Below are 17,668 nucleotides of genomic sequence, written 5' to 3'. Positions count from 1 at the left end.
GAGGATAGTGATGAAGATAAACAAGGGTCCTCTAAATAGTACATTCCCCAACACATTTTAAATGAAATTCAATTCTCAAATGTTCCATCTTCTTTCAGGAACATAGAATAAACCATTTCTATTAATGTTTTTTAAAGAGTGGAATTTATAAGTTCATAGTGTACCACCATGCCCAGCTAATTTTTGTATTTTTTGTGCAGACAGGCTTTGTTCGTGTTGCCCAGGCTGGTTTCAAACTCATGAGCTCAAGCGATTCACCTGCCTTGGCCTCCCAAAGTGCTGATAGCCAACTAACAGGTTTACTTACTGAGAGGCTAAAAATACATTACTATGAATATCACGCAATGCCACGGCACAGATGTCCAAGGAGAGCATTTCAGTGAAGCTCTAGAATTGTTTCTTATGTAAGGTAAAACAACTGAAATATGCATTAAAGTCTTATAATAAAAGGGTTATTGTAATTTAAGTTAGATTTCTTACTGAAATGTTGTTTAATATAGCTCTAACAGTCATTATGAGTAATGTTTATGCTAATGAACTCATCCATTAATATTCACAGAAGAGGATCTGAAGAGGTGGGAGGAAAGCAGTAGTTATTCCAGGCAGTGAAAATTAGATGAATCTTTGTGGGGACAATATAAAAACCTAGCTAGAATAATAATGAAAAAACTTGTACGTGTCTTTGCGAAACAATGAGTTCAACCATGTACAGAGGACCTTGAAAGCTAGGAAGAAAAATTCAAATTTGATTTCATAGGCAGGGATAAAAAAGCCACTGTTTATTACATGGGTCTTAGGACCCATGTAATAAAAACAATGTTTAAGAATGACTAGGCTATTAGTGACACTTAATTTGCATCAAATAGAGAGTGAGTCAGGAAGGCTACTTTATTACTTGAATGATGGCTATATTGAGACATTAGGCTACAAGGGTAAGACATGCTTGTTATATAAATAAACGAGTGAGCAAGTGAACTGTGTTAAAGGGCAAGTAGACAATGGCTTGGTCACTTTTCAGTCAAAAAGGATGAAGGACCAGGTTGAAATAGATGGTCCCACAATTTTATGTGTGGGCAATGGGGAGAATGGAGGCACGAAGAGAGAGACCTATAGGGAAAATGTGTTCATTGATATTCTAAAGGGATATAAAAATTAAAATACTCAGTAGAAATTTTAGATATGAAATTAGATTTTGAAGAACTTGCCTTTATATGTCATATATATATTTTACATATATACATATATACATTTTTTTTTTTGAGACAAGGTCTTGCTCTGTTGCCCGGGCTGGAGTGCAGTGGCATGATCTTGGCTCACTGCAACCTCTGTCTCCCTCCCAGGCTCAGGGGATCCTCTCGCTTCAGCCTCCCACGTAGCTGGGACTACAGGCACGTACCACCATGCCTGGCTATTTTTATATTTTTTGTGCAGACAGGGTTTGGTCATGTTGCCCAGGCTGGTCTCAAACTCACGAGCTCAAGTGATCCACTTGCCTTGGCCTCGCAAAGTGCTGGGATTACAGGGATGAGCCACCATGCCCGACTGACACATTTTCTTTTTACATAGATACGCAAAGTAAATTACACTAAATATGTAGTATATCCTGGGACATGTTTTTCCCCAAGTAGAATTACTGTTTAAATTGCATTGGTCTAGGCTATACTTAAAATCTACTTTAGAGTTCAACAGTGAGAACACATGGACACAGGGAGGAGAATATCACACAACAGGGCCTGTCAGGTCGGGGGCAAAGGGAGGGAGAGCATTAGGACAAATAACTCATGCACGCGGGGCTTAAAAACTAGAGGACGGGGTGATGGGTGCAGCAAACCACCATGGCACATGTGTACCTATGTATCAAACCTGCACATTCTGCACATGTATCCCAAAACTTAAAGTAAAAAAAAAAAAAAATCCACTTTAATGACAGCCACCCCAGAAGCTGGTAGACTGGATTAAAATGATCTTATTAAATGTGATTCATACATAAATGTCTGTGAATTTAAATATTATAATTCCCATTTCATAGATAACAAAAAAATATATGACAGATTTTCAAAGGGGTCAGCTGAGGACCAGCAGATTTTTCTCTTTAATTTTTTTTTTTTAAGACAGGGTCTCACTCTGTTTCCCAGGCTAGCATGCAGTGGCTAACTGTAGCCTCTAACTCCTGGGCTCAAGCAATTCTCCTGCCTCAGCCTCCTGAGGACACACCTGGGAATACAGGTGTGTGCCACCACACCTGGCTAATTTTTGAATTTTTTATAGAGATGGGGGTCTCACTATGTTGCCCTGGCCTCAAACTCCCAACCTCAAGCGACCCTCCTATTGAGGCCTCCCAAAGCACTGGGATTGCAGTCATGAGCCACTGCGCCCACCCTAGATTTTAATGAACTGAATGGACTCAAGCAATGTTTAAACCCAGCTGTCTCTAATTTATCCACAAAAATTGACCAAAGGAACAACAGAACAATATACGATAGCAGATAATCCCAATGTAAATAACAAACTAAATCTGAAATGTATTTTGCCACATTAATCTTAAGTCAGGTATCCCTGACTCTCAAACTAGTGGTTCATGATAAGATTAAGAAAGAGGACTTTTCAGAAATGTATTCCACCTACTGAGATCTGCGAATGTCATTTTCACTGTGAGCAACAACTTAGGGTTGGAGGGAGAATGGCTGGATAGGAGTACAAACCTCTTGAATCTGAGCCCTAAGACTCCTAATAGTACCTAAGAGTATACAAGATTTGATATTATCAGGAAACAGTATATCTAATTCTTACCATTAATAACTGGCGTGTAAACAACAATCCCAACCAAGTTCGGGTCAGATACAGTTGTGTCCAGAATAAGGCCCCCAATACTGAAAGAGATAAAATTATACAATTTAGAGAAGAGGAAAGAGAATATACTTCAAGTTATTCTGTACATACAGACACCCCTCCTTTTTAAAATAAAATACTCACACATTTTAAAAATAGAGCAAAAAGAAAAATATTCAAAGTAAAAATCAATGTCAACAGTAAAATGTTGAAAATAAAACATGGCATAAGCTCTAGCCCCAAATTTCAGAATTCTGATGTCTAAGATATGCAACTTGTGAAAAGAAAAAGCATATGCTTTAAATGCATTAAAATGTCGTGAACAGCATACAAGAAATTATTAACCATGTCTATTTCTGGGGGTGAGGGTGACAGGGGACTGACGGTCATTTTATATTCTTCTGTGCTTATTAATTTTTTAAAACCATGCCATTGATCACTCTCATAATTTAAAAAATAATTTTAAAAAGAGTATGTTTTCATATTTGAAATAAATAAGGCATAAAATAGGTTATTTTTATTGTGTTAAAACTAGATATTGTTAGGATGTGTCTTAACTAAAATAATGAGTTATTGCTACAGAAAGAGCTGATCTTGAGAACAGAAATCTGGAAAACTAACATATCGTTATATGGTAGCAAGCCGTACACTTTCAATGTGTCAGTGGAACTTGGAGACTTTTTTAAGTTTCCAAGGCCATTATCAAATAGTTAACATCAGTTTCTGAGTCTATGTAGTATAAAACATTGCCAGTCCTAATATTCCATGGGATCCTGTGCCCAAATCTTCCAGAAAAATGCCATCTGCATTACAACAAAATGAACTACATACTGTCACAGAATGGGATTGTCAAAATATCAGATCAAATGTTCTTACCTGATAGTTAACATTAAAAAAGTATCAAATCTTTATTATTTTAATTCTTTAGTAAATAAATGAATTATGTCTTAATATGCCTAAACTGTAGGCGTTCTCACTAAAGAGGTACATTGTAGAGCCCCAAAATAGTCCTCTTTAGAAATATTTTAACATTTTAAGCCCTAATTAAAAGAACAAAGTACATATTTCAAGAACAAACTAGTTATGAGTCAAAAAATAAACCTCTCTGACAGAATATATAGATCCTGTTGTGGATATAACACAACAACAATTGCTAAAAATACATTTTTTTAAGATTCCTGTTAAGCCCGGTGATAAAAGTTACTATAGAAAAAAATTAGAAAAGACAAAATGAATAAAGTAAAAACCAACCCTAGTTACATCATTGAGTTACACTGTTAGTATGCTGTTATATAGGCTTCTAAACATTTTTTACTTACATATTTTGTTACTTATTTAAATTGACAATAAAAATTGCATATATTTATCCTATACAACATGTTGTGAAATATGTATATATTGTGGAATGACTAAATTGAGCTAATTAACTTATGCATTACTTGACATACTTATTTTTTGTGGTGAGAACACCTAAAATCTCTTGGCAATTTTGATGAATACAATACACTGTTATAAACTATCATCACCATGTTGTACAATAAATCTCTTGAACATGTTCCTCTAACCAAAATTTTTAATCCATTGACCAACATCTCCACAACCCAGCGATTTTACTATATACATTTTTTAAAATAAAAATTAAATGATAAAAGTAGTTTTATTTGCTTTTATTAAATTTTATTTTTATCATGTAGATGTATGTCATTAAAAAAGTAAAAGTACAGCCGGCATGGTGGCTCGTGCCTGTAATCCCAGCACTCTGGGAGGCTGAAGTGAGAGGACTGCTTGAGACCAGCAGTTTAAGACCAGCCAGGTCAACACAGCGAGACCCTGTCTCTACAAAAGAGTAAAAATATTAGCTCGGTGGGTGCATGCCTGTAGTCCCAGCTGCTCAAGAAACTGAGGCAGGAGGGTTGTTTGAGCCTAGGAGTTTGAGGCTGCAGTGAACTACAATCAAGCCACTGTGCTTCAGCTGGGGAAACACGGCTAGACACAATCTCTATTTAAAAAAAAAAAAAAAAAAAAAAGAGGTATGTAAAAGTACCATAAAGTTTATAATAAAACAATAGTCCCTAGCCCCACCTCCAGGTCCTTCTCTCTACTAGAAATTATTTTTAACTTCTTTAGTAGTTTCTTCTGGCATTTAATTTTTCTAAATAACATGCTTATAATGCTATTTATTCATTTTAAATTTTAGACATTTAGCAAATGACTTCCTACTATGGCAGATGAGTATTTGACCTCTCTTACACTTCCCTCCCCACTTTGATCCCTTCCCAAATCCCTTCCTCCTCCCATCCTGCTAATCTGGTTATAATTTCTGGTGAGATACTTAGGGGTGACTTTATTATAACCACGGAAATTTCATTATTCATAGCTGAGCCACAGAGTGTATTATTAGATATCTTCACTTACACTTTTTGTTTTGCCTCCTATTTTTCTTCACTTTTTAGGTACCTATTACTAATTCAACCTCACATGTGTAACTAAGTTTATGAAGTACCTTTCAATGCAGTCAAACTCATCAATTCTACTTTTATTTGTCTTAGAGACCTCCCTCCTTAAGCCCCTGTTCTCCTGCCAATCTGGATGGTTGCCTGTCTAGGCCTGATGCACAGCTGTCATCCTGTACCTTCCCTCCAATACCCCCTTGGATCTTGGTCTATGTACTATAACAAAATTCCAGTATTTCGTGGGATCCTGTTGCCTGAATCCTCCAGGAAAAAATCAATCTACATTACAGAAAAATGAACCACATGCTGCCACAGAATAGATTTCTTCTTTTCTGTATCATCTTTCTTGATTTATTTCCTAACTTTGATAGACCACACCTCCTTTCAGCTTTATACAAAAGGGTAGAGGGGCAGTAAATTCCATGAGATCCTGCCTGTCTGAAAATTTCTTTAGTCTTCTCTTACACGTGATTGATACTGTGACTATATTTTATGTTCAAAATAATTTTCTCTCAGAATTTCAAAGAAATCATTTTAGTGTTGCTATGGGACATAATTCTGGTTCCCAGTGCTTTATATGTAACTTATTTTTTCTCTGGAAACATTTGAGATTCATGATGATATGCTTTGATTTGGGTCCCTCCTACTTTAATTTATTGCACTGGGTACTTAACGGGCCCTTTCCATCATGAAGCTCGTGTTTTTCTGTTCTGGGAATTTTCTTGTATTATTTATTTGATAATTTTCTCTCCTTATCATTCACCTCCTATTGTCCATCTCTTTGCTTCATGGGTTGCTTTTCAGGAGGGTTCCTCTATTGTAACTTCAAACTTTTCTACAGAATTTGTTTGTTTCTGCTATTTAAGTATTTTTTAATTCCCAAGAGCTCTTAATGTTTTTCAGATCTTCTTTTGCATTATGTTCCTATATTATGAATATTATGCAATAGCTATTATGCAATAACTTCTCTTATTTATCTGAGGATACTGATAAGAGTTTTCTGAAAGTACTGATGCTACTTTCCTTGAGTATCATTTTTTTTTCTGTCTTTTATGTTAGAGGCCTTTATGAAATGTCGAGCAATCCTTTACTGGCTGCCCCTGTTTAAGGGGCACTGCAAGGCATACTTGGAGTTCTCTGTGTACATGGGCAGAGTTTGTCAGCAAGTGGGACTCACAGAAGACAATCAGGTGGGCTTGCAGCTCTTTCATCAAAGGACTCACAAGGGTTAGTATCTGCAGGTCTGATCTTTTGTGCTGGTAAGTTTCCCCAGACAGGAATTATCTAATTTTTTGCCTGGGGGTAAAAGGCTGTCTCCCAGCATTATACAAAGAAAAGGAAGTGGGATAGGGTTCTCATTGTTCAGTGTGTAGACTTTTGCTTAGTCTTGCTATTTTTCATACAGTACTTAAGCCACATCCTCACATGTACATGTGTTTTTGAATCCAGAACCTCTCCAATTTAGCCTCTTGAGAGGTTATTCTTGTCTTCTGCTAGGGTGTGAGGGGACAGTCACATGGGTGCTAAAGCTGGAGAAAGATTTTGGGGATCTAGTTGCTCCTTACCTAAACTTTCAACCAATCTTCTTCATTGAAGCTTTCAGATGTACTTGATGCCTTCAATTCCTCTTTCTGGGTTTCTGAGGCTTGCTTCTGATAGTCAGTTAGGTTTCAGCTTTTTTCATTCTGCTCATTCAGTTAACAGCTCTTCATCTGATTCCTATCTTCCTAACGTTGTCAGATCTCTCACCTGCTGCCCTCTTTGCTCCCCTTCTATCTTGGTGGTTTTATAATATTTTTATTCTCTTACTGTCCTTTTAGTAGTTTCAGGAAGGAAAAGAAATGTTTCTTAACCTACCATGTTTAGTAGGAAACTCATACTCTTTTCTAGGTTGTTCTTTTCATCAGATGTATAATAAACATCTTTCCGTAGCAATAGAAATGCTACAACGTTACTTTAATGGCTGATATTCCATTTTGTGACTATATAATAATTTATCTGATCAATACCATATTGCAAGACCTTTATGTTGTCCTATTTTTTTTTTTATTAAACACTCTGGGGTGATGAGGATGCTTGCAGCTAAATCTTTTACATACATCCTTAATTACATCTTTAAGGTCATCAGAGTCCTAGATATGGAAATAGCCAACGGAATATACATTTCTAAGGCTTTATGATATTCATCTGAGCAACTTAATACTCAGAGTAAGTAATGTCCTTGTCAGGTTAACACACACATACACACACAAAGACAAACACCACTAAATTTTACTCAGTCTGGTAAGGCTTTGGTTGGAGAGAAGTTTGAAACTGGTAGCCAAATGAGGTTCTTTATGTCTACTGATTTCATTAATAATGCCTGTCATTCAGATCCCTTGTTATAATACCTGGGAGAATAATGAATTGGCTATATAAAATAATTAACCTAAGAAATAAAAACAGGCAATTCACTTGTTTTAATATGCATGTACATATATGCTTACAGAAGACACACAAAGACAGAGAGAGACATACACACACACACACATTTTAATACTAACCTACTTATAACCATAGCTGTTATGACAGGCTCCCAGCCTGAGTGGAGAACTGTTCTTGTGGCTGGATGTTTGGCAGCTATTATAATCCAAATAGGAGTTAGAGCCAAGAAAAATACACCAACTAATGGAGAAATGTAGTAATAGGTCTCTAAAATTAAAAAAAAGAAGAGAGAGAGACAACATTTAAATCTCTCTTCTGTATAGCAAATCTAAATTATCAAAGTTTACTAGAAGGTATGACACTATCAAACATATTAACATGCTATACATTTTCTATAAACTTCAAACAAATTTATAACTGTAGATAAGGCAAAAATATTAAACAATGTAACTGAAAAGTAAGACATTGATTGAACAAACATTTATTAAAATAGTTACATGATCTACATGGAAATAGCATAAAAACAATAAGAACAAGAAGAACAATAACAGTAAAAGGGCTAACATTTATTGGGCTCCTACTATATACCAAGTACTATGCTAAATGCTTTACATTCATCATCTCATTTCACCGTCCCCATCCATATAAAATAGATACTGTCATTTCTATTTTATGAAGAAACTGAGGCTTAGAAACTTAAGAATTCAGTGAGGAAATAGGGAGAGCTGGAAGAAAATATGTATCTGACACCAAAGTTAATGCTCTTAACTTTAAAGGTAAATAGGATATTGTTTTTGTCCATAGGGAACTTATAGTACGGGCATTCCATAAAATATTGGCTGTCTACTGATAATAGATATCCAAGCTCCAAAATGAAATAGAAAAACTAGGTTTGATTCTCAATTCATATTTAACTGTCAATCTCCCTAGGGTTAAAAGTTGCATATCCCTTATTGAAAGTCTTATCATCTCAAGGCATTTTTTTGATAATATCATTTTAGCTGATCAAAGTTTCATTACTATCAGGGATTTCAGCTAGGATATTCCTGGTTTCTTCTCCATAACTCTAATTAATTTATTATGCAAAGTAAGTACTTTTTAACTTAAAGGCAGAGTTTATCTTGCAGTCCTATAGCCTACAGCCTTAGATTACTTAATCTAAGTCAAAATATTTTGATCTTACAGAATGCTGCAACCCTTACCCCAACTCTTATCTTTGACTGAATTTTCTATTTCTTTTGCTTCTTAAGATATTTAAAGATCTTCTCACCTATGATTAAAGATGCTTGAACTACATACAAACCCAAAATTTTTATTTTTTCCATATCATGTAGGAATAAGCAATTATTATAGATATTAAAATAAAGCTAAACAAATTTTACTCCTAAGCTTTTGTATGGATTTGCCATCACATCTTTAAAATAATTATACTAACAAAATTAATTTTTATATTTTCTTCTATTTAAAGGAATATGACTAATGCTACATTGTGTCCTTTTCTCCGTGATTTTTTAAAAGACGAAAAAACCTTTTATTTGTTGAACGGATTCCCAGTTCTCCTTCTAAGCCAATAGATAGGGATAAATAACATTCCAGTTAAGAAGCATTTTAATCTACTAAAACAACTAAGGTTGCCAACAATCTCTTTAATAGAACTAAATAGAAAACAAAATGCATTGAAAACCACTAAACACAAATGAAAAGAACTATTCTGCTAGGTCAGATCATCTTAGTATTTTATTCTCAGGTCAAGGGAGGAGCACCCTGCTAGACTTTAAAGAAGTTATCCTCAACATTAAATCTCTGGAAGGACATCTGAGGTTGAAAAAAGCACCTACCACCCCCACCCCAGAATCGCTGCCCTGAATTTTCAAAGAGGAGAAAAAATGCCTTAGGAAAGAAACTAAAAATAATGAGCAGGCAGTTCCTTAAAAAGTTAAACAGAGTTTAACTTGACCCAGCAATTCTACTCCTTCATGTACACCCAACAGAATGGAAAACATATTTACATAAAAAGTTGTACATTACATAAAAATTTGAATGTTCATAGCAGCACTACGCATAATGGCCAAAAAGTAGAAGCAACCTAAACGTTCATCAAATGGTGAATAGATAAAAAAAACTTGGTATATCCATAAATGGAATATATTACTTGGCCATTTCATTAATCCATACAATTGAATGTTACTCGGCACTTCATATGATTCAAAACTGATGCATGTGACAACATGATGAACCTTGAAAACATTATGCTAAGTGAAAGATGCCAGACACAAAAGGTCACATATCAAATGATTACTTTTACATACAATGCCCAGAATAGGCAAATCCAAAGAGAAAATAGATTGGTGATTGTCAGAGGAGGGGTGGAATGAGGAATAACTGCTAAAGTATTCTGTTTTGTTTACAGACAGGGTCTCACTTTGTCACCAAGGATGGTGTGCAGTGGCATAATCTTGCCTCAGTGCAGCCTCAAATCCCTAGGTTCAAGTGATCCTCCCATCTCAGCCTCCCAAAGTGCTAGGATTATAGGCATGAGCCACCACTCCAGGCCCAGCGTTTCTGTTTCAGGTGATGAAAATGTTCTGGAATTAGATCACGGTGATCCTTGTACAACCTTATGAATATACCAAAAACCACTGATTTGTACACTTTTAAAAAGTGAATTACATGGCATGTGAATTACATCCAATTTTTAAAAATCCTCACAGAGGGGAAAACAGGAAGGAGGACTGCATTCTTCAAAAATGTCAATGTCATTAAAGACAAAGGATATACATACATACATAGACAAAGAGAGAGAACAAAAGATAAAACAAATGGGGTAAAATGTTAACCTTAGGTGAATCTAGGTAGAGTATGGAGGTGTGTGTTGTTTTTTTTTGTACTGTTTTGATTTTTGCAACTATTCTATAAATACATAATTATCTTTAAATAAAAGTTTTTAAATGTTAAAAAAGTGAGAAAACCATGATAAAACCCAAATTTCCAAATGATTTACTGTAAATGTATTCTACTTCAATTATCTGCCAAATCCAACATGCCAATTCCCACCAAATTAGATCATATGGATAATTCTATAGGACACTCCTAACTTATTCCTGGCTAACTTCTAATCCAATTTTGATAGGTAGGGAAAATTACAAATATATAAAAAGAGATGATACAAACATTTCTCTTTTTTGGAAATACTGGTGTTTTATAGACGTCATAAAATTAAAGAATTACTTTTAGAAAACCACCAATGACACAATCAAGAGGAAATAGTCAATTAAAAGCCAACTATGAACTTCCGCATTAATATTAAAATGTGAAATCATCTTCCTTCTAAGTGAAACACATTTAAAAGATCCTGGTTAAAATAATATTTTGTATTAAAATGTGGGTATATCATAATGGGTATTAGGGTAGGCTGAATAAAATCTACGTAATAATTCACAGGACCTGTGAAATGCTACCTTATACGGCAAAAGGGGATTTGTAGAAATGATTAAGTCAAGAATTTTGGGATGGGAAGATTATCCTGGATTATTTGTGTGACCCCTAAATATAATTGCAGGTATCCTTACAGGAGGGAGGCAGGAGCAGATTTGGCTGCAGAAGAGGAAAAGGCAATGTGACCACAGAAACAGAGACTGGAGTCATACAGCTACCACCCAAGAACACCGGCAGGCAGCCACCAGAAGATGGAAGGGGCAAGGAACAGATTCTCCCCGGAAACCTCCAGAAGGATCCAACCCTGTTGATACCTGGATTTTATTCCTATATAACTCATTTTGAATTTATACTTAATTGTAATTGTTCTGGCTTCCAGAACTGTAAAAACAAAACAAACAAAAAAACCCCAAAAACCTTTTATATTGTTTTAAGCCACAAGGTTTGTGGTAATTTGTTACAACAGCAATAGGTAACTAATACATGCATATTTAAAACTTTTTGGAATGTTAAGCCTAATAAATGTCCATATACATTTATACTGATTCTGTGATATAGGCAAACTACAGAAAAGTACAGATTAACACAGCTAAAGTGGTTCAAATTGCTCTGATGCCACCTAACTGGCAAACATAACTAGCATCTTTTGTGACTCACAGTTTTCATTTTATATTGTTGATGGCATTTCCCAACTGCTATTATCTCATTTCATTAATAGTTTCATCATTCTCACCCCAAATTCTTCTGAAATATGTAGCTGTTATGATTGATAATTTTTATGTATCAGCTGTTTCTGTGTAAACAACAAAGCAATGGGCACTGTAAGTTGTGATTTTTTTTTCTAAATGCCCCTTAATAATCAATCTAAATGTTCTCAGGGAACTGAAACTCTAGAAATCACTCTAACCTAAGATGGTACAGTGCTAAAAATCCCTCAAGCATAGAGACATTCAAGATAAATTTAGATTCTACTCACACCACCACATTAAGGCAGAGATATTCTAGAATGATCTGTAAATAACCAGGTGGCATCCTTGTTAGTCTCCACAGGAATGCAGTAACCTGAGGCTAATTGCTACTGCTCTTACAGCTTCAGCCAAGTCATCTGTTTAAAGTTAATCTTGAAAAATGAAAAATCAATCAACATTTTGCCTCTCAGATCTTGCCTACAAAGAGAATATCTAATAACTTTTCAAATCAATAAATATCATGTACACACAAGAATTATATAGCATTATATAATATGTGAAAAGGAATTTTAAAAATCTTATTGGAACTTATGCAAACAGAAAGAAAGAGCAACAATCATGTGAACATACATATATTCCAGTTACTGGCCCAATGCTGAATCCTGTTAATAACTTTTAAAGATTACTATATGTTTAAAGATTACTATATGAATGTATAAATGCCTTTATATTGTCCCTGTAAGCCACACAAAAGTATATCAGAATCCAGAGCTTAGATTACTCTCTGAACTTTCTATTTCCATTTGAAATAGATATTTTCTAGCCATGTGTTGCCATTTTTATTTTTCTATAGTGGTACTAATTCCCAGATACTTTCTGCTAAGGCAAGATATCCTTCCAATGTTTCCCCAATACTATATCCTCATCAAAAAGATTTTTTGTTACAATCTATTATGTTAGAGGACAGTTACTGTGCCAAATCATTCTGAATAACTTCTAATCACGTTAACTGAAGTGCTTTCAAAAGCAATAAGGCATTTGGTGAAGTACTGTTTACTAAACATCTATTTTGTACATGGCACTATAGGGTGCTACAAAGAAATAAAATAAGAACACAGTTTTGTCCTTAAGAAGGTTATATCCTCATAAGAGAAGGTATAACATTTATAGAAAAAGCTATTATGACCAGCCAAACATTAAACATGTCATAAGAGAAGTGTCAATTAAGTGCTATAGGAATTCATAGGAGAAAAAAGATGACTTAAGACTAGGAAAATCTATAAATGTAGACTTTAAAAATGAGAAGGATTTAGATTGGCCTTGATGGGAAGAAGAGGATGAATTGGAGGAGGGGAATAAGAAGGAAATAAAAAAAAAAAAAAAACAGATGATATATGAGATCAGTAACAGCTGAGTTTGGCTTGAGTAAACGGTATAGAACAGGAGAAGCAGGCAGAAGCTTGAGAAAGTAAGTTTCCAACTGATTCTGCAAGGCCTAAATACCAGGCTAAAAACTTTAATTTTGTCCATTAAGCAATAAAGAGTTACTAAGGATGACTACAAAAAATAAAGTCAATTGGGGTAAACAAAGCTTTAGGCTTGTTTTATTCTTTTTTGGAGGAGTGGAGAGGAAAAGGAGGAAAATTGCGTATTTACTTCAGATACCAAAAATCAGCAAATTTCAGCAGAAGCAAAAGAAAGGTAGCACACATTAGCTGGGTGTGGTGGCTCACACCTGTAATCCCGGCACTTTGGGAGGCCGCCACAGGTGGACCACTTGAGGTCAGGAGTTCAAGACTAGCCTGGACAACACGGCAAAACCCCATCTCTACTAAAATACAAAAATTAGCCGGGAGTGGTGGTGGGCGCCTGTAATCCCAGATACTTGGGAGGCTGAGACTCTGTCTCCAAAAAAAAAAAAAAGAAAGAAAGAAAAGTAGCACACATTGAATTGCATGGATGCAGAGAGCCTTAGTATATGTACGAAAGCTAACAGGACATGACGGGGTATTCAGTCATTTCAGAATACCCAGAATTCTAAGTAGTTGAATAAGACTTTTTTCTTTTTTTAATACATACTTAAGGTGTACAACTTGATGTTTTCATAGACATACATATATAATTATATGGTTAATTATATAGTTAAGTGGTTACTAGAGTCAAGTAACTAGATTTAACATCCATCATCTCAGATATTTAACCCCTTTCCACCTTTTGTGGTAATTACATCTAAAGCCTACTGTATTGGCAAACTTCTAGTTATAATACAATATTACTATAGTCGTCATTTGGTACATTCATTGGATCTCTAGATTTATTCATCCTACATAACTGCAACTTTGTACTCTTTGATCTACATCTCCCCATTTCCTGCCTCACCTCCACCCTAACCCCCATTCCCTGTAACTACCATTCTACTCTTGGTTCCTATGTATCTGACACATTTTTAAAGATTCTCTATATAAGTGAGATCATGCAGTATTTTTACTTTGGCGTCTGGCTTATTTCACTTGACATAATGTCTTCCAGGTTCATTCATGTTGTTGCAAATGGCAGATTTTCCTTTTTTAAGACTGAACAATATTCCATTGTATATATACTACAATTTTGTTATTTACTTACCCATCAGGAACATTTAGGTTGTTTCCATATCTGGGCAACTGTAAATAATGCTGCAATGAACATGGGAGTGCAAATATCCCTGTGAAGGGCTGATTTCATTTCCTTTGGATATATACCCAAAAGGGAGATTGCTGAGTCATGTAGCAGTTCTATTTTTAATTTTTTGAGAAACCTCCATACTGTTTTCCATAAAACTGCACCAATTTACATTTCTACCAACAGTGTACAAGGATTTGCCTTTCTCCACATCCTTGCCAACACTTGTTATCTTTTGTCTTATTGATAATAGCCATTCTAACAGATGTGAAATGATTATTTCATTTCAGTCTTGGTTTGCTTTTCTCTGATGATTAGTGACATTGAGTACCTTTTCATATACTTGTTCATCATTTTTATGTGCTCTTGAGGGAAATGTCTACTCAGTTTTTTAACTGGGTTATGTGTTTTTGTTACTGAGTTATGTGAGCTCCTTATATAGTTTGGATATTAACTCTTTATCAAATATATGGTTCACAAATATCTTCTCCCAATCCATAGGATGCCTTTTCCTTTTCACTCTGTGGATTGTTTCTTTTGCTGTGTAACTTTTAAATTTGGTGTAGTCTCACTTATTTTTGCTTTTGTTGCCTGAGGTTTTTTTTTGTTTTTTGTTGTTGTTGTTGTTGTTTTTGTGTTCTTTGTTTTTTGTTTTGAGACAGAGCCTTGCTCTGGTTGGAGTGCAGTGGTGCAATCTTGGCTCACTGCAAGCTCTGCCTCCTGGGTTCACTCCATTCTCCTGCCTCAGCCTCCCGAGTAGCTGGGACTACAGGCGCCCACCACCCCGCCCGGCTAATTTTTTTGTATTTTTAGTAGAGACGGGGTTTCAGCATGTTAGCCAGGATGGTCTTGATCTCCTGACCTCGTGATCTGCCCGCCTCAGCCTCCCAAAGTGCTGGGATTACAGGCGTGAGTGATCACGCCCGGCCAAATGTTGCCTGAGTTTTTGATGTGATATCCAAAAAATCATTGCCAAAGCCAATGTTAAGGAGCTTTTCTCCTATGTTTTCTACCAGGAGTTACATGGCTTCAGATCTTATGTTTAGGTCTTTAATCTAATTTTAGTTGTGTAAGATAACTATTTCTGTGTATGTATAAGATAAAGGTCCAGTTTCATTCGTTTGCATGTGGATATCCATTTTTCCCAACACCATTCATTGAAGAGACTATTCTTTCCCAATTGTGTCTTCTTGGTGCCCTTGTTAAAATTTATTTTTTATTTATTTATTTTTTTTTGGTTAAAATTTATTTTACTGTATATACTTGGGTTTACTTCTGGGCTCTCTATCCTGTTCCACTGTCTGTTCCCATGCCAAAACTAAACTGCTTTGATTACTATAACTTTGTGACATAATTTGAAATCAGGAAGTGTGATGCATCCAGCTTTGTTTTTCCTAAGATTGCTTTGGCTATTCAGGGTCTTTTGTGGTTCCATATGAATTTTAGAATTCTTTTTTCTATTTCTATGAAGAATGCCATCGAAATTTTGATAGGAATTGCACTGAACCTGTATATTGCTTTGGGTAGTATGGATGATACTAATTCTTCCAATCCATAAACATGGACTACCTTTCCATTTATTTGTGTCTTCTTCAATTTATTTCATTAATGTTTAATAGTTTTTATTATAGAGATATTTCACCTCCTTTTCTAAATTTATTTCTAGATATTTTATTTTACACAGTGTGCTGTATGTGAAACCATACTTGCATCCCAGGGATGAATCCCACTTGGTCATGATGTATAATATTCTTTATGTATTGTTGAATTCAGTTTGCTAATATTTTATTGAAGATTTTTGAAGCTGTGTTCATCAGAAATATTGGCCTACAGTTTTCATTTATTTTGTTGTTGTTGTTTAGGCTGTTTTTGTCTTTCTGTTTTAGAGATGGGGGTCTCACTATGTTGCCAAGGCAGGACTCCAACTCCCAGGCTCAAGTGATCCTCCCATCTCAGCCTCCAGAGTAGCTGGAACTACTGGTATGTGCCACCACACCTCACTAGTTTTGTTTTCTTGTGGTGTCTTTGTCTGGAAAATTGGTATCAGGTGATGCTGACCTTATAAAATGGGTCTGGGCTGGGTGCAGTGGCTCACACCTGTAATCTCAGTAACTCAGGAGGCTGAGGCAGAAGGACTGTTTGAGGCCATAAGTTGGAGACCAAACTAGACAACATAGTGAGACCCTGTCTCCAAGAAAATATTTAAAAATTAGCTAGGCATGGTTGTATGCACTTGTAGTTCCTGATACTTGGGAGGCGGAGGTGGGAGGACTACTTGAGCCCAGGAGTTCAAGGCTGCAGGGAGCTATAATGCCACTGTACTCCAGCCTGGGTAACAGAACAAGACCCCCATCTCTGAAAATAAAAGTAAAAAGAAAAATAAATGAGTTTGGAAGTAAATCCTCTAGTTCTATGCGTTTGGAAGTTAAGGATTGGTACTAATTATATGAATGCTTGGTAGAATTCAGCCATGAAGCCATCTGGTCCTGGGCTTTTCTTTGTTGGGAGGCTTTTAGTTACTACTTTAATAACTATTTGTTATTGGTCTGTTCAGACTTTCTATTTCTTCCTCATTCAATTTTGGCAGGTATATGTTTCTAAGAATTTATCCATTTCCTCTAGGTTATCTAATTTGTTGGCTTAAAATTGTTCATAATCGTCTCTAGTGATTTTTATTTCTGAGGTCTCCACTTTTATTTCTGATTTTTTAATTTCAGTCTCCTCTTTTTTTTCTTAGTCTAGCTAAGGCTTTGTCACTCTTATTTGTTAGAAGAGCCAACTAAGTTTTGTTAATGCATTCTTTAGTTTTTCTATTCTCTATTTGGTTTATTTCTGCTCTGGTCTTTATTATCTCCTTCCTTCTGCTAACTTTGGGTTCACTTTATTCTTTTTTTTTTTCTAGTTCCTTGAGGTGTAACATTAGGTTGTTTATTGGAGATCTTTCTTCTTTCTAAATGCAGGTGTTTATCGCTATAAACTTCCCTCTTAGAACTGCTTTTGCTGTGTCCCTTAGGTTTTGGTATGTTGTGTTTCCATTTTCATTTGTCTCGATATATTTTTTTAATTTCCCTTTGGATTTCTTCTTTGACCTCTTGGTTGTTCAGGAGCATGATGTTTAATTTCCACATGTTTTTGAATTTTCCAGTTTTTTTCCTATTATTGATTCCTAGTTTCATACAA

At 35.4% G+C, this 17,668-nt stretch overlaps 1 protein-coding gene across 9 annotated transcripts in view; it reads right to left on the bottom strand.

Moving 5' to 3' along the window:
* LOC105497712 (solute carrier family 41 member 2) overlaps positions 1-17,668 on the bottom strand; it is a 143,741-nt gene that overhangs the window by 53,877 nt on the left and 72,196 nt on the right. For all 9 annotated transcript variants that reach the window (XM_011768999.3, XM_011769006.3, XM_071071205.1 and 6 more), the window contains 2 exons: positions 7,826-7,973; positions 2,791-2,870 (listed from right to left, as the gene is read on the bottom strand). In XM_011768999.3, coding sequence (XP_011767301.1) covers positions 2,791-2,870; positions 7,826-7,973 — 228 coding nt within the window. The remainder of the gene's footprint in view (positions 1-2,790; positions 2,871-7,825; positions 7,974-17,668) is intronic.

This window comes from Macaca nemestrina, chromosome 10, assembly GCF_043159975.1.
Source record: "Macaca nemestrina isolate mMacNem1 chromosome 10, mMacNem.hap1, whole genome shotgun sequence".
NCBI lineage: Eukaryota > Metazoa > Chordata > Mammalia > Primates > Cercopithecidae > Macaca > Macaca nemestrina.
Note: the sequence above shows the minus strand (reverse complement) of the source record. Positions and strands in the feature narration are given on the sequence as shown.